This window comes from Martes martes (assembly GCF_963455335.1).
Source record: "Martes martes genome assembly, chromosome: 9".
NCBI classification, from domain to species: Eukaryota; Metazoa; Chordata; class Mammalia; order Carnivora; family Mustelidae; genus Martes; species Martes martes.
In genome coordinates this window covers 103,559,307-103,580,955 of record NC_137896.1, presented here as the reverse complement: position 1 = coordinate 103,580,955, position 21,649 = coordinate 103,559,307, and the positions used below count along the sequence as shown (strand labels likewise).

The window sequence follows — 21,649 nt, the reverse complement described above, 5'->3', positions numbered from 1 at the left end:
GGATCCTTTCCAGTCCTTGCTGGACTGAGAAGCATACAATCCTGATTCCTGTAAGCCCAAGCAAGGAATTTTCCCAGAGTAAGAGTTAACCTATCCATGGCAAAATGAAGAAAATAAAATATATTGAGCTTTTCCATAACGAAAAGTAATTTTTCATTAAAAATTTTATTATGTTCATCCTACTTTTTAGGTGCTGAATATTACCATTTAAATAAAATAGTGATAGTGATCATCTTTTTTTGATATCCTTACTTCACGCACACACACACACACACACACACACACACACACACACACAATGCTGGCAATTATGTGTTGGTTCTCCCCATATTGATTTTTCTCTTTCCTTTTCTCTTAATTTAAAAAAATTGAGGTCTACTTTACATACCTTGAAGTAGACAAATCTTAGTGGTACAGTTCAGTGAATTTTGACAAATCAAATAGTAGACTGTATAATATACACCCCATCACCCAAGAAATTTCCCTCAGCCCTATTTCCATTGATCCTCTCCTTTGCCCCTGGGGTTCTGACTTTGTCAGTACACTCAGTTTGCCTGCTCTAGAGCCTCATAGGAATGGAAGCAGATAGAACTCTCCCTTTGCTCAGTCTGATGTTTCTAAGATGTTCAATAGTTCATTCTTTGTTTGTTTGTTTTTTTTCCCTAAGTGGTATTTCATCATAGACACCTCTCCCGACGCCCTCTCCTTCACGAATGTTGATCTCTCTAGGTTTCTGCTACATCAATCTCAAGGAATTGACCTTGTTACTTTCAACTGACCTCAGCTGCATCATTCCGTGTTCATTAGGGTACAATGTCTTATTTATATGCACTGTGGGAAGAAAATATAACCGAAGACTTTAAGACTTACTTTTAATTTTTTTCTTGCAGTAGAAAAGTTTGTGCTAAAAATTGTTTATTCTGTTGATAGAACACATACGATATCATGGATTAGTGTTATTATAAATAATATTGCCAGGATCATCTTTTAAAAGATTTTGTTTATTTATTTGACAGAGAGAGAGAGACAGCAAGAGAGGGAATACAAGCAGGGGGAGTGGGAGAGGGAGAAGCAGGCTTCTCACTGAGCAGGGAGCCTGATGTGGGGATCGATCCCAGGACACTGGGATCATGACCTGAGCTGAAGGCAGACGTTTAATGACTGAGCCACCCAGGCACCCCTTCAGGATCATTTTTGTACAAGTGTTGTTTTGTTACATATTTTTCATTTCTTTGGTAAATACTTAGAAGTTTTAATGGGTGGTATGGTGGACATTTATTTAACTGTCTGAGAAACTGCCAAAAAGAGTTCTCTGAAAGTGATCGTACCATTTTTTTAAAGATTTATTTATATATTTGAGAGAGAGTGAGAGAACATGCATGTGGGGGTTGGTGAGAGGGAGAGAGAGAGAAAATGAATCTCAAGCAGACTTCCTGCCGAGCACGGAGCCTGATGTGGGGTTCATCTCACAACCCTGAGATCATGACCTCAGCTGAAAACAAGTCAGACTCTTAACTGACTGAGCCACCCAGGTGCCCCAGTTGTATCATTTAATATCCCCACTAGCAACATATAAGGATCCTATTGTTCCATATCCTCACCAACATTTGGTGTTGTCAGCCTTCTAAATTTTATCTATTCTAGTGGGTGCATAATAATAGCTCATTGTGTATTAATTTTCATTTCCTTAGTATTTAATGGTGTTGGGTACACTTTCAAGTTGCTTATTGGTTATTCCTAGGTTTTAGTCTTTTGCCCATTTTCAAACTGTAAGCTATTATTCTTATTTTAAATATTGAGTTATAGGACTTATACATTCTACGTACAGGTACTTGGATTTTCCCCAGTCTGTGCCTATTCATTTTCTTTTTAAAAAAGATTTTATTTATTTGAAAGAGAGAGAGAGCATGAGTTGGGGGGTGGGGCAGAGGGAGAGGGAGAAGCAAACTCCCTACTGATCAGGGAGACTGAGGCTGGCAATTCCAGGACCCCAGGATCATGATCTGAGCCAAAGGCAGATACTTAACCAACTGTGCCACCCAGGCACCACTTCATTTTCTTAATAGGATCTTTAAGAAGCTAAAGGTTTTAAGTTTAATGAAAAAAATATTATCAACCTAAAATTTTTTGTTAGTCCTTGCGCCTTGTCTAAGAAATCTTTGCCTAACCCAAGGTTGCAAAGATATTCCTTCATGCTTTCTTCTAGGAGCTATGTGATTTTTACTTTTACATTTCAGTCTAGGTCCTATCTCAGATAAATTTCTGAGTACAGTAAGAGGTAGGGGTTGAGGTTCATTGCTTTTTATATGGTTATCCAGGTGTTCAAGGTGTTCATTTGTTAAAAAGATCATCCTCTATTCAAAATATTTTGTTTTCTGTATTAGAAAAAAATTGACCATGTAGGGGTGCCTGGGTGGCTCCATGGGTTAAGCCTCTGCCTTTGGCTCAGGTCATGGTCTCAGGGTCCTGGGATGGAGCCCCACATCAGGAATCTGCTCAGCAGGGAGCCTGCTTCCCCCTCACCCTTTGCCTGCCTTTCTGCCTACTTGTGATATCTCTCTCTCTCTGTTAAATAAATAAATGAAATCTTTATTAAAAAAAAAATGACGGTGTAAGTTTGGGTCTGTTTCTGGGCTCTCTATTCTATTCCACTAATGTACCTGTCTCCGTTTTGCTAATTCTGTCTTGATTATTATAGTAAATTTTACACCAGAAAATGTAAGGCCTCCAGACTTCTCATCCCTTTTCAAAACTGTTCTCATTATTCCAAAAGCTGTGCATCTCTCAGCATATTTTAGAATTTGCTTGTGAATTTCATGGGATAAAAAGGGGGCCTGGGATTGAGCCCCTCATTGGGCTCTCTGCTCTGCGGGGAGCCTGCTTCCTCCTCTCTCTCTCTCTCTCTCTCTGCCTGCCTCTCTGCCTACTTGTCTGTCAAATAAACAAATAAAAATCTTTTTAAAAAGGGGACAGCTAGGATTTTGATTGTGATTGCACTAAATCTATATATCAGTTTGGGGAGAATTGATACTTTAATAATCCATGAACATGGTATATCTCTTCATTTATTTAATTCCTTCCAGCAGTGTTTTGTAATTTTCAGTAACAGAGTTCTTGAACAAATTTCATTAAATTTATCACAGTGTTTTTTTAAAATTTTTAAAGCTCTTGCAAATGATACATTTTAAATTTTAGTTTTCTATATGTATGTTCCATGTTTAGTACACAATTAATTTTTGTACATTGTCCTGTATACGTAAGCTCACTAACTCACCCAATAGTTCAAGTATTTTATTTATAGATTCCCTAAGACTTTCTAAGTACTCAATCATGACATCTAAGAATAAAAAGGTTTACTGCCTTACTTCAACCTATATCTTTCATTAAGATTCCACCAAGAGTCAAGTTGAACAGGGACTGCTTGAATTAGACCAAGGTTGTTGTGCCTAGCCCCCCACCACCACCCCCAACCCTATAGTGCTGTCTTTGTCCTGTCAGCAGTTGAGCTGGGAGGATGTTACACTACAGATATCTTTCATTCTCCATTGGGTTCAACTTCTGATTGTTACCGTGGAGGCAAAGTTCTCTTAAATCTTTCTACATCCTAACTAGAGGTAGAAGTCCTTCCAAATTATTTTTGAAATTGTTTGTGTCCATGAAATTCAAAATTCCAGAACTGATTGCCACAGGATTTCTCCATAATAACTTGGATTCTTACTGTACATTTAGTTCTGACAGTTTGTTGGGCTTCTGCTTCTTGAAAAAAACTTTGGACTGAAAATGATTCCTTCTTCGGTATGCTCACATTCCTTTGGGTCTGTATTTACAAGATTGAACTATCAGTTGATTAAAATACCATATTCTTTTGTATGAAATGGTGTGAAGCTAATCGTGAAGCTTTATTATAATCACCTAATTTAATATTCTCTCTAGTTTCATGTAAATGTCTTTGTAGAAAATGCTACCAAGAGCGGCATTGTGGTTACTTTAATTCCATTGCCAATACTTTTATATGGTTTCCTGTATTCTAAAGGGAAAGCTATATGCACTTTTCTTCTTTTAAAACTTTTCCTCTTATGAATCAGTACCACTATGAATAAATGTCAGAAGTTCTTATTAAGTGGTTAAAGTTGATGTCTCTGTCTCAGCATTCTTGTTTTAGGTAATGATGATCAAGCAGACTTCATAATGGAAAATGCCAGAGTTGTAAAGAAATCATTGTTCTTACTGATTGAAGAACACATGTTAATAGTAATATTTGTGAATACTCACTTTGTGCCAAACTCACTCAATCCTTAAATTTTAAAGATAAGAAAGGTATCATGGCTTGGAAGTCATGATGTCAGGATTCAAAGTCCTACTCCTTTACTGAAATGGGCATTGTCAGTAATATTTAGGAAATAATAGGATTGTGTACTTTTTGGTTGAAAAACATTGCCATAGGAAGAACATTTTGGAGATTAATTTGTCTCTCCTCAAATGAACTCTTTGGTTTAGCAAAATGAGGTGTTTTGTTTTTGTTTGGTAAGGATGGCAATTTCTCTATCCTAACACTTCAGATTATGCTAAATATTTTTATTAGTTGAAGAACTAATCAAATAAAATATGATTTATATTGATTCAGAGAAAATAGGAAGCTGGAGTCCTGGTTATTTCATTTCTTGCTAATGGACTTGGCTATGGAGAAAACCAGTTTAAACCAGCAGGCCCAATAAACTAAGGTCTGGCTGCCTTGAGATGTGAGTGGTCAGTACAAAGGCAGAGCTTCCCTTTCCAATGGTTGTTGTGTAAACTGAGACAGCTCAAATCATAGCACATAGTGTGCTATTATGCCCCCATGTGAGTGTTTCAGGTATGTTTTTCTTTACATTTACCACTAGCCAGGCATTTGGGACTAAGGGGGCAGATTAGCTGATACAGACCTACCACTCTGACCCTTTGTCTGCAGAGGTTGGCAATTCTTTAGGAAAGGTGAATGGATAGGAAAGAAGTAAAATCATGGCCTCCATGACTCCAGTGAGCTTGAAAGTCTAGTAGCTGAAGATTACGTGATGATTTTCATTGACCATTATTTGACAGTCAACATGTTGCTCTTCTGAAGAGATCTGAATTGTGTTTGGTGACTTAAGGTATGGACCAGAGGAGCAGGGAGGGCCTGAAGACCTAGTGTAATAGAGTTCATCCAACTTCCTGAAGAAGACTCTGCAGAGCAACTGACCCTCCCTTCAGAGGAAGAGAATCTGTCGTTTCTTGAATACCCTTGCATCTGAGCCTCACTGGCCCAGGCATAGTTTCTGGAGACTTGGAGGCTTCTCTTTCTCAGGAAGAGCCTACCGGTCATCAGGCTGGCCCTTCTGTATTATGGCAGCTGGTTCTGAAGACTACACCCTCAGCAACTCCCTCTAGTGGTAAGATCTTAGAGGCCCTGTGGGCTGCCCATGGCTGCCCCAGTCCTCTTGGGGAATGTGAGCTGGTGTGGCTTGCCAGACAGACCCATGTTCCCCACACACGGCACCTATGGAATATCAATTCTGACAAAGGAAGAACATCAGGGGTCACACGTTGGGACAGGAGGAGAGGCATTTCCTCATTGCAACACTCTGTACGCTCCAGGGATGGAAGGGGGTCCCAGGGAGATGGAGGCAGAATGGGTAGATGGGGCTGTGGAAGCAGAAAGCTCTGGATTAAAACTCTGGTTGTAGCAGTTATGAGGTATGTGACTTGCAGCAAAGTTAAATGACATGTTCATGTTCTTTCAGCGAACACAGCAACTATTTCACGATGATTGTACTCAGGCAGTCAATCTGTATCCAAGAACCAAAAGCTTGAAAGAGGCCGAATTAAGTTATAGCTCGTATAAGGGAGAATGGCAAATGTGCTGAATTAGTTAAAGGTAATGAAGAGCATCAAATGGAAAGCAAGATAAATTTGGTTGGCCCAAGTAAAAGGGGCAGATTGTGCTTGGGCCATAGGTGACGGAACTAGCTGTAGGAACACAATAAACAAAATACTATTAAAGGACTCAAGTTCACAATCAATAATTTTACTTTAACCTGAGGGCAAGTGGAAATGATTCTGGGCTTTTCAGAAGAGAAATGATCAGATCAAAACAATACTCGAGGAAGGTAATCATGTGAGGCAAGAATCTAAGGAACTTGGTGAGGTTCTGAATCAGGGGGCTACAGAACAAGACTGAAAGGGGTTCTCCCACCAGATCTTTAGTATAAAAACAGAGTAGAGGATTGTGCATGACTTTTCTATGCAGGGTAAAGACAGATAATAAAGATAAATCAGTCTTTCCCTTGATGAGAGATGTTAGCATGTGCCTGAGAGATGGACGTCAATACTCATTTTATTTCACACTTTCAATAACCTTCTAGAGAAGGTGGTATTCACTGAAATGCAGCAACACGTTGTGATATGATTTCATTCACACACATGTGTGCAAATGGATAGACCTATAAAAGGGTCCAAATCATATAATAAGAAACATCTTTGTACCTATTCCCTAGCTTGTCATTTTCAGGCTGTCATCACATCATAAGTGGAGCCCACCCACTAGCTGATAAAAGGCATATGTGTTGATACATACCTTTTTAAAGAAGGATAGTCTTTAAATCTGGGGGGTTTTTTTAAATTTTTTTTTTAGATTTTATTTATTTATTTGACAGACAGAGATCACAAGTAGGCAGAGAGGCAGGCAGAGAGAGAGGAGGAAGTAGGCTCCCCACGGAGCAGAGAGCCCGATGCGGGACTTGATCCCAGGACCCTGGGATCATGACCTGAGCCGAAGGCAGAGGCTTTAACCCACTGAGCCACCCAGGCACCCAGTCTTTAAATCTGTTTTAAAGAAGAAACACTTTAGGCATCCTACAATAAAAAAAAAAAGAGAACTCCATTTGGATAGATATGGCAAGTCATGTGTCATGTACATGGCTGGATTCCATATACTGTCACACTCAGTCTCCAGGTTTCTGTGTAGAGGGACAGATTTACATCAAAAATTACTGGATATGAGTTTCTTGGAAGCCTTTAAAGGCCCTCATGATGGTATTTGGGGGATCAAGAGTCAACAACTCCATTTTGCTGCCTTTCGCAGCTTACGGTGTGGCCTTCACATAATTATCTCACCTCGTCCTCCCAACCAGTTCTGAGGTCAGACCTCTAACCCACACTTTAGACAGACTTCAGGCCTTGGAGATGAACCCCTGCTGCCCCTCCTTGTTTAAGAAATCTCCAGGAGCAGGGAAACACTACAGTCCCATGAAGTAAAGCGTAGAGACGTGCCAGTCTGACTCTGGTTAGGTCTGACCAGGCCCCATCTGTTTCTTTCTTCTAATGATGCGGGAGAACCAAAACATTCACAAGACTTGGAATCCCCAGCTGCAAATATTTTCTGCCTTTTCCCCCCATCCTTGACACTTTGATGTTACTGAGTATTGTTGTTGGAAGCTAAAGCCCCCAGTAGAGATGATGAAGGCATGGCAGGTAGTACAAGGGTAGTCCTGGTGATTTGCCTTCTAAACCAAATGAGAAGAGTGGGGTGGGTGGTGGATTGCCGTGAGACTTCCAGCCTGCCATTCAAATTCTCTCCCAGATACCCCACTGAGTGGACAGTCATTGGCTTTATAAACTACTCTCTGCAACTGAAATTCTCTTTCAATTAAGCCTATCAGTGAGCCGCACCTCACTGTGAACTGCTTTAATTGTGAAATTATAGGATTGTCCTCAGATAACTAAGAGGGTGGAAGTATAGCTAAAGACGTCCCTCCCCCTGCTCCTGAATGGCAATTTGAATTTTAAAAGGAAGACATCTGTTTTAGTTACCTATTGCCGTGTAACATATCACCCTAAAACTTAGTGGCATACACAATGCAATTGTTTATTTCTTGCAATTCTGTGGGTAGGCAATCTGGGTCATTCTTTGGCTAGTCCTTGATGGGTGAGATCACTCCCGTGGCTGCGGTTGTTTGAGTTCAAAAGGACTAGGGGGTCCTAGATGACCTCACTCACATACCTAAGAGTGAGCCTGGCTGCGGACCATGTGGCCCTTCTGCACATGGCCTTGGGCATTCTCCAGTGGGCTAGACCTGCCCAACATGGGGTCTCAGGGTCCCAGGAAGCAAGAGTGGGCATTGCAAGGCTTCTTGAGACCTAAGCCCTGGAACTTAACACGGTGTCACTTCCTCAACATTGTATTGGTCAAGACAAGTCACAAGGCAGCCCAGATTCAAGAGATGGAGAAAAAGACTCATCACAATGGCCAAACAAAGAAAGGGGCTAATGGAGGGACATGTCAAGTTGGGGTAAGGGATTTGACACAGAGAACAGCAGGAGGTCCGCTGGTGCTGTCCCTGAACAGAGGCAGGGAACATGGGAAGAGTCAGGAAAACCTTCTGCACGGGGTCTTAGGAATAGCTGGAATGTAGCTGCCAGTTCACTCCCGGAGCATCTATTGCATACCTAACGCCAACACAAGGGAAAACAGGTATAGTTTAGAAGGCTGTAAACTTAGATACTGCCCATTCTAGACCATCCTAGTCTCCCAACTGGAATAAGGATAATGCTGGGTTGGCAAAAAAGGAAAGAAAAAGAGAGAACCTACTGCAACTAGGTGGGGGCAAGGAAGCCAAATTGATGTTATAAATTTCCCTCCGAAAATCCACATACGAACCTGTCCACCCACTGTCCCCTCCAGTGTTGAGTGCGTCCACTTTCTTCCAAGTAGATATTCTCAAATCCCACTCCCTGGATAGTTCTAGCGGAACGTATGTCCTTATTATTTTTAGAGCAATACTTCCCATGCAGTACTGTACTTTAAAATTTTCTCTGATAATTTATAATTTTGTTCGTGCTCTTCTATTTTTAAAGGGCACCTATTCACTGGTGTTTCCTCAAAAGCTGGTGGGTTTTCTTTGTAAAGAGATGGGTGGGTTTGGGATGCTTTGTCCAGCACAGTTGGGTCACATACTGGAGAAATGGGGCAGGGGTGGGGGACCAAGAGGGGAGGCTACAATATGCACTGTTTTTGTGCTGATATTATGGGGCATATGTTTGGTGATAGAACTAAACATTAATACTACAGGCATACGTTGTTTTATTGTCCTTCATAGATGCTGCATTTTTAGAAATTGAAGGTTTGTGACAATCCAATGTTAAGCAAGTGTATCAATGCCATTTTTCCAATAGCATTTTCTCACTTTGTGTCTCTGTGTCATGTTTTGATAATTCTCGCAATATTTAAAACTTTTTCATTATTATTATATGTTATGGTGACCTGTGATCAGTGAGTATGACCAGCTGAAAGCTCAGATGATGGTTAGCATTTTCTAGCAACAAACTATTTTTTAATTAATTGATGCATGTTGCTTTTGAGATGTAATGCCAACGCACACTTAACAGACTACACTGTAGTGTAAACATAACTTTTGTGTGCACTGGGAAACCAAAAAATTCCTTTGACTCGTTTTATTGCAATATTTGCTTCATGGCCATGGTCTGGAACTGCTAAGACTCTGAGGTCTGCCTGTGCTTTGCTTTGTCCTCTGGGGCTCCCTGGTAATAATAAAAAAATACCGTATATATAATAATAAATGCTATGGCAGCTACCTAAGTTTATTTTGTATTGAGAGGATCCTATCTGTAAAAAGTCTTTACAATTCTTCAGCATCATCTCCTTGATACAGGAGGCCTGTGTCCACAGGCCTGCATCACTAAACCTCCCCGTGCCCAGCACAATCTGCACCATAGGCTAGGACTCCAGTATGTACTTGGTAAGTGAAAGACAGTAATAATAACGACCATCCTCACAGGCAGAGGTGACAATATCTGGAATCAGAGGCAAACTTATTATATATAAGGAGTTATGCCTGATCCTTGGATCTGGACACTAATTGGCCTGTTGCAGCCTGTGGCAAATGGAGTAAGCAAGTATTTGAGACAGCATCAGAGTTTTAGGTTTACAGAGAATCTCATCAGTCAACACATGGCCTTCCCTTCCATGCAGCCCTCCTCTTGAGAACGTCATTTGAAGGGGTCTCTCCCTGAACACTTACGAGTAAGGAAACCCTCTTTTTCTTCTGCCATTGGATACTTTTTAAAAATCTACTTTATTCTTATTTTTAAAGTTGTGAAAATATTGAACAGAAACCTGCCTCTTGCAGTTCATGTCTCTGGGTGTTTATTCTGTATTTGGACAGACCAAACCCATATTCCCATGCAACATTCATTCAAATAATTGAATCTCCGCCATTGTTGAATATATGGCAAAAATTCGTTGAGTTTCATGATGCAAACTTAAAGAGAAAGTTATCTTGAATAATAAAATTACAATACATAGAAGGTTTAAGGGCTTGTATGCCATCTGATGGTTTTGAAGTGCGTGGTTAAAGACCTTGAGAGTTGACAGATTAGTCAGGGACTTGTCAAGAGTATTAATTACAAACTTTGAAATCTTGGTCAGTGAAAGTTCATCACAGTGCATCTTGCAAATATGATCAAAGTCTTTTCACTACTGATTTTATGATGCTTAACCACAGTGTGTAAAAAAAATGAAGGTTTTCATTAGAAATTACAGATTCCATGGAGCACGTTTAAAGGAAGATGTATTGTTAGACTATTTAAATTCATGCTCTTCCCCTACCCTCCCCCAGCCCGTTTTGGGGACCCCCTCCATTGTCTCTGAATACCTGAAATAGCACTTTGGGCTACTTTAAAGGAACTGTGCTCTTCATAGTTTTATCATAGCTCAGTAATGACCCATTAGGGCAGCAAGGTGGGGAGGGATGTTGTTATAAGTGATGTTTTTAAAACCATGAAAACCTGGGGGCTAACTGTGATTTGGTGAGTGAAACAAATTTATGGCTGGCTGAAAACTTGAAAATAAAGTGTACAGCTGCTTATGGGAAGGGAAAGCAGTCCCTCTGTCTTGTCCTTGTTGAGTTTTAGAAAAAACAATCTATTCTTTTTGGTAGCTTTTTTCCCCTGGGAATAAAAAAAAAAAATGCACTAGCACCTAAACCGTGGAAAATGAAATTAAAATCCACCCATTGTAGCTCCTCCAAAATCACTACTTTCCCCCCATCCTTCTGCTGAGATGTCTTATCTGTGCCTTCCAGTGGTTATCAGAACATAGGAGGGTATCTGCCAAGTTCCTTGGTGCTCTCTTTAACTGCAGGTTGAGTTCCTGCAGCAGCCAGGTGGAAGGTGCACAGGGATGCCAGTGCTTGGTCTCAGTAGCCCCAGTCCCACTGTGCGTGCATTTCAGGGACCATGGTCTGCTGCCAGCCAGAGACGGGAAGGCGTTAATCTGGGGAGAACTGGAGCTTGTCTCCACCGGTTCACCTGTCTGATGCTCTTCCTCTTCAGTTGCCGCAGCACGCCAGAGGGTGGCACCCCAGGCACTCCAGAGGTGGAGAGGAGGAAAATCATGCGGATTGGAGGAGAGGGGAGGGCAGGGCTGGCAAGGGGAATGTTGATAAATTCTCAGACCTCCGTTTTGAGATTCCCATCTAATTTGGAGCCAGCCCCCACCCCTGTTTGGAAGAAATGGGCTTCTGCCAGACAGGTGTCACAGGTTTAGGGATTTCTAAGATGATAAGGTGAAGGTTATCCATGACCAACGGCTTCCACTCTCCAGGGAAACTAGTTTCCCCAATGGCTACCTGTGGGGTGCTTGGGAGTGGGAACAAAGCAAATGGCGCCCCACGCTGTACGTGAGCGAACGTCTGACCTGTCACTTTGCGTTGTGTTTTGCAGTTGCTGGATTTGTGCGACTCGGTGAAGGATGATGCCCTGAGGGTGATCTCTGCCTTTAACATTCCACACACCTCCCTCCACGCACCAATCGCAGGAATCACCAGTGCGCAGGCCGCCTGGGCCTTCTACCCGGCACCGCTGCAACCCGAGCCCCGAGAAGGGGCGCGCTTTCAGCCGCCCAAGCTGGGAGCCAAGTTATAGCGGGCGTGGTGCGAAGGGTGGTGGCTCGCTCGCAGCTGCCACGACACTAGCTTCTCTGACGCCTGAACTGGGGCCAAGGCCGGCCTGGCATGCGCTGGGCCTCGGCCCTCGGGGATTTGGGGCGCAGAGCAGGGTAGGCTGGCGAGGTGCGATGGGCTGTTGGGATAGGGAGCCCTGCGGCAGCCCGGAACATGGGGCTTTATTATGTAACCCCGCCGGCCGGCAGCACCCTCTCCCAGCTTCCGCGCCCGATCTCCCTAGACACTGGTCTCCCCTGTGAATGCGCCCCACAGCCAGCTGCCGCCAAAGGTCTCCGGCGGTCAGCGGCGACTCGGATTTACAGTGATTCTGGAAAACGCAATGGCGTTGCGTGGAAAAAAAAAATCAAAACATAAAAATCAAACATTCGCGGGCAAAGTTTCAGTTCAGCAAGCGATTCTTTTCCTGTGAATCAGACCCTCTTGGGTCTCAGAGAAAACGCACAGACTGGGAAAGGGGAGTTTGCGCCTGGAGTTTTGCTCTGGGCAGAGCGCGAACCCCTGCTTTACCTCCCAGTCAGGCGGCTTCCGGACCTTAAGACAAGGCACGGAAAATATTTTTACCATATGAAATTGTAATCTGTTCTTTAGAGAAGCATTGATAACAAAGTTTAATAAAGACATTAATTGATGGGAAGGCGCTCGGGCTCCTTGCCGGGGATGGGGAGGCTGGCTAGAACAGGTACACCGCAGGAAGAAAAGATTCAGGAACTCTGGAGAGACCACACCCGCAACGCCTCTGGTCCCGGGCGAGGGCCGGAGATTTCCCATCCCATTTCTCCGATCCCGATTGCCCCACTCATTTTTTTGCCCCTTTCCCTCAGCCCCAGCTGTCCTTCTTACTCCCTCTCCGTATCTCGTGGCAGAGGCAGGAGTGAACATAGCTCCGTTCCTGTCCGCGGGGGCGACATCCAGGACCGGAGCAGAGACCTAACGCCCATCTGCACTTCCCAAACTACCCCTTTCCTGGGCTGTTGCCCAGTTTCCAGAGGACCTCCGGACCCTGCGAGAGAGGGCAGGAAGGGCTAGAGGTCACCGGGCGCGGAGAGCTCAGCCAAAGCTCCCCAGCACAGTCTGAATTGCATGACTCCGAGCGGACCTCCTCTTTGTGCCCCAAAACAAGAGTGCTTAACCGGTTGCTTTCCCTGACGCCTCTGTTTTTAAAAAGTGTTCACAGGGTCGCTAAAGCAGACGACACGGGGGCGGCGGAGCTGCACAGGACCAGAGGACAACCACTGGGGCTTTCTTCTGCGTCGTTCTTTTCCTGTCCCTGTCTGCATCGCCCAACCCCACCGAGAGCTCGGAGCACTGGGGCGGATTTAAGGCGCCCAGCGGGCGCCGTTCTGTTGTTTTCCCCCACGGGCTTAGAGTTCGCCCATGGCCACCACCTGAGGTCTAGGGCAGCGGCTCCAAGCCACCGTCAGGGTAGACATCCGGCCTCTGCGTCCACTTCGCCGAGTCCACGCCCTTGTCCTTTCCCTCCTGCAACGAAATCCCAGGACGGAACCCGGCGTGCTCCCAGGAACCCCTGGCCTCCTACACTTCGCTCAGGACTCGCCAGGTGATGGTTGAGAATTGTTTAACCGGGGCCTGTTATGTCTTCCCGACGTTCCATATCTGCTTATGCAGCGTGAAACACGGACCGAGGTGGCCAGCAGCGGGACAACTCCTGACTGATTTGCTCCTCTGCAACTGAGGACCCTTCCTTCTTGGTTCGGGGAGGGAGGGGCTTTAGGGGGTCCATAAATTGGGTTTCTTTATTCCATTTAACTAGCTCTCCCCAGTGGCAGAATGTTCCATCTCCCGACCGACCTCGCCCCCACTCCCTGGCCGCGGCTGTCTCCTAGCCGGGGAGCGCAGGAAGGGGTAAGGGTGCGGACTCCGGACCCACATTAGAACACATGAGGGTGCCGACCCAGATGAGCACCCGTCCTCCGAGCAGGCGGGCACCAAGGAGAAAGGGGGTGGGGGCGCGCAGGGAGAAGGAAGGGCGCTCCCCACACCACTCCCGGTGCGCGCCACCTTCACTGGCCTCAGCGCGCCTCGCGGGCGGTTCTCTGAAAGCCTAACCGATCTCCAGGATCCCGACCCAGCGAAGGTACCATCCTCTCTCCCACCTGAAGGCCGAGATTCCTCTGGGTCTTTTTTTTTTTTTTTTTCTTAAAAGGATTTTTTTTCGAGTTCTTTTTTCATTTCCCTATTTTACCTGCTCCGCGGGCAGTCCCTTCCTGCCTCGCACCGGGGCTGCGGAACAGACGCCTCCGGGGATCCACTTCTTGCCATTTTCTCAACTCTTCCCACTGAGGGCTCTGCCTGTTACCCGAGGCTCGGCGCTGGGAAAAAGCTAGGTGGCATGGGAAGGGCGCGCCCAAGACTACCGCGTGAGGTGAGGGCGAGGAAAATGAGCAGCCCTGCCCATCGGGGTCTCATCCAGTACCCCAGACTCTGGGAGAGAGGAGTCCGACACTCACTGCCCAAAATGGGACCCGGGGAGTTCTTGAGGATCAGCCCACTCCCCACGCCTGCCGCTGAGAAATTCCCGAAGTCGATCAAGGGTTCAGCGGCGCCTCCTGAGGCTTTTCGCAGGCGGCGGCTGCCCGCCCTGGTCCAGTGTGACCGGAGCGCCCCCTCTGTTCCACGCACACGCAGTGGCCCCTGCTGGATAGGGGAGAGGCAAGGGTACACTTTGGGGAGGGAGGGAGAATGGGTGCGCGCAAGCCACCAGCAGCACTAGCCACTCGGGTAAACACTCTCCGCTGGGGCAGGGCCGGCAGCGCGCGCGGGGGAACCCGGCCGGGCCACCCCCGCCTTTACCTGTTGGAGCCTGAAAACGCCAGCGGCTGCGGCTGTGGCGCGGCGGGGCGGGGCGTGCTTGCTCGCGCGGCGGGGCGGGACTTAAGGGGGGCGGAGCTCGCGGTGATTGGGTGAGGACCCTGGGCCGCCAGTCTGAGCTGAGCGGCAGGGCTGTGCAGGTTTCACTTCGCTCCGCGCAGCCTCCAGGTCTAGGTCTTGTGAGAGCGCTCGGTCCTGCGTCGTCGCCGCCGCCAACACTGCCACCGGATTCTCACAGTCACCCTGCGCGCCCCAGCCCAACTGCGGCCAGCATCGCCGCGGGCTGCTCGCTTCGCCCCGCTCCCGCCGCCACCCCCTCGGCGCCCTTTCCCTGGCCCTCGTCCCCCCAATGTCTGACTCTGACTCTCGGACTGAGAAACGCAAGGTAAATACATTCGAATCCCCGGGAGCGGGCCGGGTGCCGACGGAAGACAAGCGCCGGAGCCACCTCGGCTCCACCTCCTGCTCCCTTCCCGAGCACGTGCAGGCAAGAGATGCGCATACCCGTCCCACTTGTCGCTGGGCGGGAGGCAGCGATCTGGCGGGTCGGGTTCCCCTCCTTGCGCAAGCCCAGTTTGGTGAGGGGTCGTCCGTGCAAAAGCTACCGGCATTTGGCCGAAGTGCAGCTCGGCCCGGGATTCCGCGCGAGGGAGTGGAGAAGCTTCTCGGGGTCACCTGGGGAAAGCAAAGCGTGCTCTCCGCGCCGTCCCGGGAGCTGCGGCCCCGCTCCACGGTGCTGGGCTGCGCGGCCGGCGGGCAGGTCTCGCCGCCCTGTCCCGGAGACCCCCCAAGTAGCGGCTGCTTTTTACGAGCTGGTCTAGCAGCTTGGCCCTTCTCGGGTGCTCGGGCCCGTGCGGAGGATTTGCGGAACTGGGGTGGTTATTTAACTGCCGAGCCTCGGCTTTTCCTTGTACCCATTCAGGCCGAGGTTTCAGGGCAGCTTCTGCGTTCGCTCTCTCGGAGGTGCCTGGGGGCCCTGCCCGGTCTGCGGGTGCGCTGCAGACGATACCACCCGCACGACCCATAGACGGCGAAAGACTCAGGGCCTCCTCCGACTACCGGGGCCACGCGGTGGACGAGGCTCGGGCAGCGGAACCTGCTCCATCCGTGGGGCCCGACTGTCTTAGAGACTCGGGCACCCCGACCCCCTCGCAGGGCCCGACTGTCTTAGAGACTCGGGCACCCCGACCCCCTCGCAGTGCTGGCGGGCCGTGCGGTACCCTCGGGGGCCTGTTACTCGGTGTTCGTGCTAGTAGTGGAAGAGCCGTCGGCCGCGGGGGACGGGGGTGCGCATGTGTTCGTTGTCTGCTGTGGTCACGGGTGCGCGCAGATACGCATTCCCGTGGCCAGTGGTGGCCGCTTAGATTTGGAGCGTGTCCGCGCCGCACGGGGAGAAAAAGGGAGGAATTTGTGGAGGAAGGTGGGTCCTGCAGCTAGGGCAAAGGACGACCTTTGGGGTCTTCAGCCCAGCCGGCCTGGGCGGGGTCGGCGGCCAGCAGCAAGACGGGTGTGAGGACGGCCCTGCGGGTGAGAGGGAAGCTCCTGCTTTGTCTCCAGGTGACCCGCCACTTGGGGCGGCGGGAGCCGCTGAGGCTCGTACGGCGTCCGGACGGGCACAGAGGCGGGGCGGGCTGGGAGAGCCGGGGCAGCTCGGGTCCGCGAGACTCCCGCCGCGCTCGCGGCCGGGCCGCCTTCGGAGGCGAGTTTGTCAACAATCGCCTCGCCTTTGGCGGCCTGACCCGTAGGCGCCGCCCCCGCCGGCGGCGGCTATTGGCTGTGGCGCGGAGCGACCGCGCGCGGGCCAATTGGGAGCGCGGGCACCCGGCGCCAGCGGCGCGGGGAGGTCGGCGGTGCCGGCGGCGGCGGGCGCAGTGCGCGAGGGGAGGAGCGGGAGGAGGCGGAGGATGTTCCCGGCGGCGGCGGCCGGGGCAGCGCGGGCCAGAGGCGCGGCGCGCGGAGCCCTAGGCTGCCCGGCGGAGCGCGGCGGCGGGCGGGCGGCCAGTGGCCGGCTCTGCGCAGCCCCGGGGGCTCTGAAGACGAGTCCCGGGCTTTGTCTCCCGCGCTTCTTTCGTGCTGACCGTCAGGGAGCTCCGGGTCGGCGAAGGACGCGGGCGGGACGCCGCGGGGCTCGGGCCCGGACGCGACGGTCGGAAGGGAAGGGGCGGACGTGAGTTTCGGCCGGATTGCCTTCACAGGGGAGGGTCGGTGGGGAGACGGAGCCGCGCGCCCCGGTGTCCCCTAGTTTGTGGAGTTACTTGGACTTTGCAGGGGGCGCCCGGGGCCGGCTTTGGGGGACCACCCCCATTTGGAGGTATGCACCTCGCAGTATGGGTGCATTCCGAAGTTATGTCGGGTTCGGTGCGGCGCGCTGCCCCCTGCGGGAGGAGGGGCGCGCGGGCTGGGAGCGGGAGGGACCTCGGGCGGGGAGCGCCCGAGCCCGGCCGAGCCGCACTCGGAGTTACAAACTCTATTGTGACGCACTTACTACGACTGACGGCCCTTGCCAAACCTTCCCCAGACTTGCTGCCCTCAGCACTTTCCGCAGAACAATGGGGCCGGAGTGGGGAACGCGGCCAGCCGCCTGCAGTCGCTGCATCTGCGCCCGCTTCTGTGCTCCAGCGCAGTATCTGATCCCGGGAAATCAGAGCCCGCTGGGAGTTTCCGACTTCTTCAAGTCGGCTCTGAGCAAGGAGCACATGGGAATAGACTTAACACAAGTGCTTTTCCTAAAAACTTCGTGTGTGTGTGTGTGTTACGGCACCAGTTCACACTGGCGATGTAATTGTGTTTTGTTTGGTGGCAGGAAGTTTAGTCCCACCCCCTCACCGCCCCCTCCCCGCAAAGATAGAGGTACCTTTGTTATTTGAGGTATGTTTTTATTCCTGTTTGGAAGATCGTAAGAGAAATAAGGTGAACTAATGACTTTTGTTAAAGTATTTGGTATTGTAAAAGTTGTGAAGGAATCTGGGAAAGTTAGCTAAATTTAGTTGTTTGTTGTAATATTATTATTTTGCTGAAGATAATCTTAGTTTTTATTTTAATTGCAGAAAAAAAGACCAAATGGCAAAGCAACCTTCAGATGTAAGTTCTGAGTGTGACCGAGAAGGTGGACAATTGCAGCCTGTTGAGAGGCCTCCTCAGCTCAGGCCTGGGGCCCCTACCTCTCTACAGACAGAGCAGCAAGGTAATCCTGAAGGCGAAGGGGACCGCTGCCCCCAAGGCAGCCCTCAGGGCCCACTGGCCCCACCTGCCAGCCCAGGCCCTTTTGCTACCAGATCCCCGCTTTTCATCTTTGTGAGAAGATCCTCCCTGCTGTCTCGATCCTCCAGTGGGTATTTCTCTTTTGACACAGACAGGAGCCCGGCACCCATGAGTTGTGACAAATCAACACAAACCCCAAGTCCTCCTTGCCAGGCCTTCAACCATTATCTCAGTGCAATGGGTAAGCAATGCCTGGGTAAGAGGTAGTTACTGTGTGGCTGTCTGAGTCTCTGTTTAAAGGCTGTGTATAACATTTAAACTAAACTCCCTTCTAGAACCCGTAAATCCCTTTATTGATTTAGTCCATATTTTGATGGGAACGGAGGATGTGTCCAATAAGACATTAAACCAACATTGTTTTTTTTTACATGACCAAGTTTAGTGTCGGCAATGAAGTGTACCTGTTGAGCAGTGAAGCTGTGGAATCCTTGCTGCCTGCCTTCGTTATATGTTGTTCTAACCACAAAGACTGACTTATCAATCACACTGTGCTTGAAGGGGACTCAGTCAAATACGGCAAAGAGCTTAAAAACGTAACCAGATGTATGAGGAAAGATGAGACAAGTTAATCATTTACAAGAATGACATTTTCGAAAGTGATGTGGTTCATCAAGGCAGTACCAATAGAGAACCAGAAAAATGGGTTGTTTTCTACTCAGATTCCTCTTTGGGCTGATTTTTTTGTTTGCTCAGAGGTTTTTGGATATGGTACCAATGAGATTGTGGGGTTTTATTTCAGGGATTAAAGACCGTTTTAGGGTGAGAACCAGGAAAACCTGGCAGTACAGTGAGGGAGCTGACCTGGTGGGGCTGTGGCAGATTGGGGAGCATATGCACTTTGTACATTAGGACTGCCCCCCCAATCTGTGGATGTGTGGTCTCAGAGTGGTAGGTATTCCTACAGTATAGTGCAAGATAACCCAGGAGCACAGATTTTGTTGCCAAAAATTCCAGCATCAAAGGTGTTTTGACACTGACAATTAATTTAGAACTTTGAAAGCACTGTGCAAGCCACATAAAAACATCTGCTGGCTAGATTTGACCCTTGAGCCCCAGCATGTGACTTTGAGCATGTTAGTTCTGGTGACCTGGGTAAGGGAGTATGTCTGTGTTGATTCAAGTCACCCTTCCCCACTAATGGGAAATATTTTGGTCGGGATTCACCAGAATCTTACTTACCATTTGGACAGATAAGCCCTTCCTTCTTGCATTAATGAGATATAAATAAGTTGGCAGCGTGATTCCTTAAGGATCCAGTTTACAGTCCTTTTCCGTGTAGATCACACTTTTGCCAAAGGCTAACCAAAACGGAGTTCTCAGGCTAGACACTTGGCTGCTGGAACATAGTAACAGATCTTGCATTTGCAGATACTGCAGGGCTCTGTCTCTTAAGCTTCGTAGAGGTGTGGGTCTGTCACCATGTTACAGAGTCAGAACTTGAGAGGGTTGGTCAGGTTGGGCATACCTGGGAAATAGCAAGCAGGGATGGCTGAAACACTGGTAGCTATGCATGTTGGCTGGGTGTCTTACGCTAAAAAGTGAGATAAGCTATTAGGATCCTTCCTTAGGGAAAGGAGCTCGAAGTTTTATTGCTGCTATTACTTCAGTTATTACTACCCTCCTGAATTCATCTAAACCTTAGAAGTTGGTGCTTACAAATGTTTTTCTGCCCGTACTCCTGAGTATATGAACCTATAACAGTTCTTGTCACTCAGTGAGGAAACAGGGCTTTATGGGCTGTGTTTTTAATACCTATGTATTTTAAGGATCTTTCGGAACACATAGTTTTCCCCTGCAGACCTATGAATCCATCTCTACAGATGGTGGCTTAATCCACAGAAATAGTTTCTCTTCTTGTTGATCAGGAATAGTAGGTGACCTAGTGTATGTTTTTGTTTTGGGTTTTTTTTTTTTTTTTTTTTTGGTACGTATGATGATACTGTTTAGTGAGGTTATTAGGAGGTAAGCACCGTTACTCAAGATGACAGATGTAAAGCTTTAGAGATCACAATCTAAGTTATTAAGCAAAGTTATGTTTATACCTGTGAAGTCAAGTCATGGATCCTGAGGTATAACTTTAGTAACTACATTCCAGTTGATTGGCATGATAACTGAGCCGTTAATGCACAGGATTAAGTGATAAGGTGTAAGAAGTTTGTTAGTGCACCAAGGTAAGTTTTCAGTATTAAGTTCTGGGGAGATTTGTTTGTTGGGGTGGGGGCTGAATGGAGGACTGGAGAAGACTTAGTCAGATATGAGGTTTATTCAACTGTAGGATAAAATTGACAGCCTCTGTAGTTTGTGACTTTTCTTTCCTGATTATTCTTCTAACAGTTCCATGCCTAAAGGCCACTGAAATATGCTGAGTTAATAAATTCTGGTTCTCTTCTTTCTAGTCATGTTTAGTGTTCCTTACTCAACCGTATCCGTTAAGATCTTCAATGAAGCTTTTGATAATTTATTGCAAAATACGTTTTTCACAAAGAAGTCTTTATGATTGGTTTTCGCCAGGGCAACAACACAGACAGGAGGTTAAACAGAGGTGCTCCTTCGCCCGGGGCTGCTGCTTGAACTTCACCCATAAAATAGTTTGTGCTCAGAGAGTGGGGATAGATAGCAGTGGATCTTCGGTTCTGTTCTTGCATGTTTGTTCTAATGAGAAAGTAAATTCTTGTCTGGGATGTACATCAAGTAAATGTTTATACTAGAAATGCCTTCATATTTTCCTCCATATCCCCTATTTTTCTGGGTATGTTCAAACAATGTTACATTTTTCCATGAGAAGCAGCGGTTCTGTGTTGTTGTTGTTTTCATTTTCTTCTTTCCTTACTTTTACAAACCAAATTTTAGTCTCCTTATACCCTGGGTGGATTAACTTGACCTTTACTCTCTTAGTGAATAACTGATTATTTTAGTCAAAATCATTGACAGAGGTGTAGGTTTCTGCTTGCCTTTTCTGGCGAGTGTGCTTATGCCGTATGTGGTTTTGTTTTTTTTTTTTTTTTTTTAAGATTTTATTTATTTATTTGACAGACAGAGATCACAAGTAGGCAGAGAGGCAGGCAGAGAGAGAGAGGAGGAAGCAGGCTCCCTGCTGAGCAGAGAGCCCGATGCGGGACTCGATCCCAGGACCCTGGGGTCATGACCTGAGCCGAAAGCAGAGGCTTTAACCCACTGAGCCACCCAGGTTCCCCGTATGTGTTTTTAATACAAATTGTGTACTAAATTCTCACAAATTCATACTTCGGAGGTGTAGTTAGTGCAGTTGGAAATAGGAGTTGAGAAAGGTCAGAATGTGCCAGTGAATATTGTGAACAGGGTGAAAGCTAGTTAATTAACAACGTCCATGCGTCAGATGACTTAAACTTTGTGTTTGTTCCCTGGAACATCAGAGTTCATAGGCAGGAGTTGTTTTTTCTTTGTATTCCTCCACATCTTGGCGTACTCCTCTTGGAGCTGGTAATTGGCTGACCCACCTTTTTAGACTGTGAGCCCTCTGAGGAGAGGCACGATGTTCTGGAAATCCTAACGAGGGCGTGACAAAGAGGAGACACTCAGGA

The 21,649-nt window shown here is 47.5% G+C and overlaps 2 protein-coding genes across 7 annotated transcripts in view; both read left to right on the top strand.

The window, feature by feature from the left end:
• ACOXL (acyl-CoA oxidase like) overlaps nucleotides 1–12,631 on the top strand; it is a 132,298-nt gene extending 119,667 nt beyond the window's left edge. The window contains exon 7 of the mRNA XM_080812790.1: nucleotides 11,758–12,631. Within this exon, the coding sequence (XP_080668916.1) occupies nucleotides 11,758–11,958 (201 nt within the window). The 3' untranslated portion in view covers nucleotides 11,959–12,631. The remainder of the gene's footprint in view (nucleotides 1–11,757) is intronic.
• A 2,319-nt stretch (nucleotides 12,632–14,950) lies between these two features.
• BCL2L11 (BCL2 like 11) overlaps nucleotides 14,951–21,649 on the top strand; it is a 43,811-nt gene continuing 37,112 nt past the window's right edge. The window contains exons 1-4 of one of the 6 annotated variants that reach the window (XM_080813041.1): nucleotides 16,778–16,995; nucleotides 17,876–18,012; nucleotides 18,181–18,270; nucleotides 18,467–20,477. In XM_080813041.1, the coding sequence (XP_080669167.1) occupies nucleotides 17,889–18,012; nucleotides 18,181–18,270; nucleotides 18,467–18,471 (219 nt within the window). In that variant the 5' untranslated portion in view covers nucleotides 16,778–16,995; nucleotides 17,876–17,888 and the 3' untranslated portion in view covers nucleotides 18,472–20,477. Of the gene's footprint in view, nucleotides 15,214–16,777; nucleotides 16,996–17,875; nucleotides 18,271–18,466; nucleotides 20,478–21,649 lie in introns of those variants that run through there. The other 5 variants (XM_080813039.1, XM_080813038.1, XM_080813037.1 and 2 more) reach the window with 5 other exon arrangements.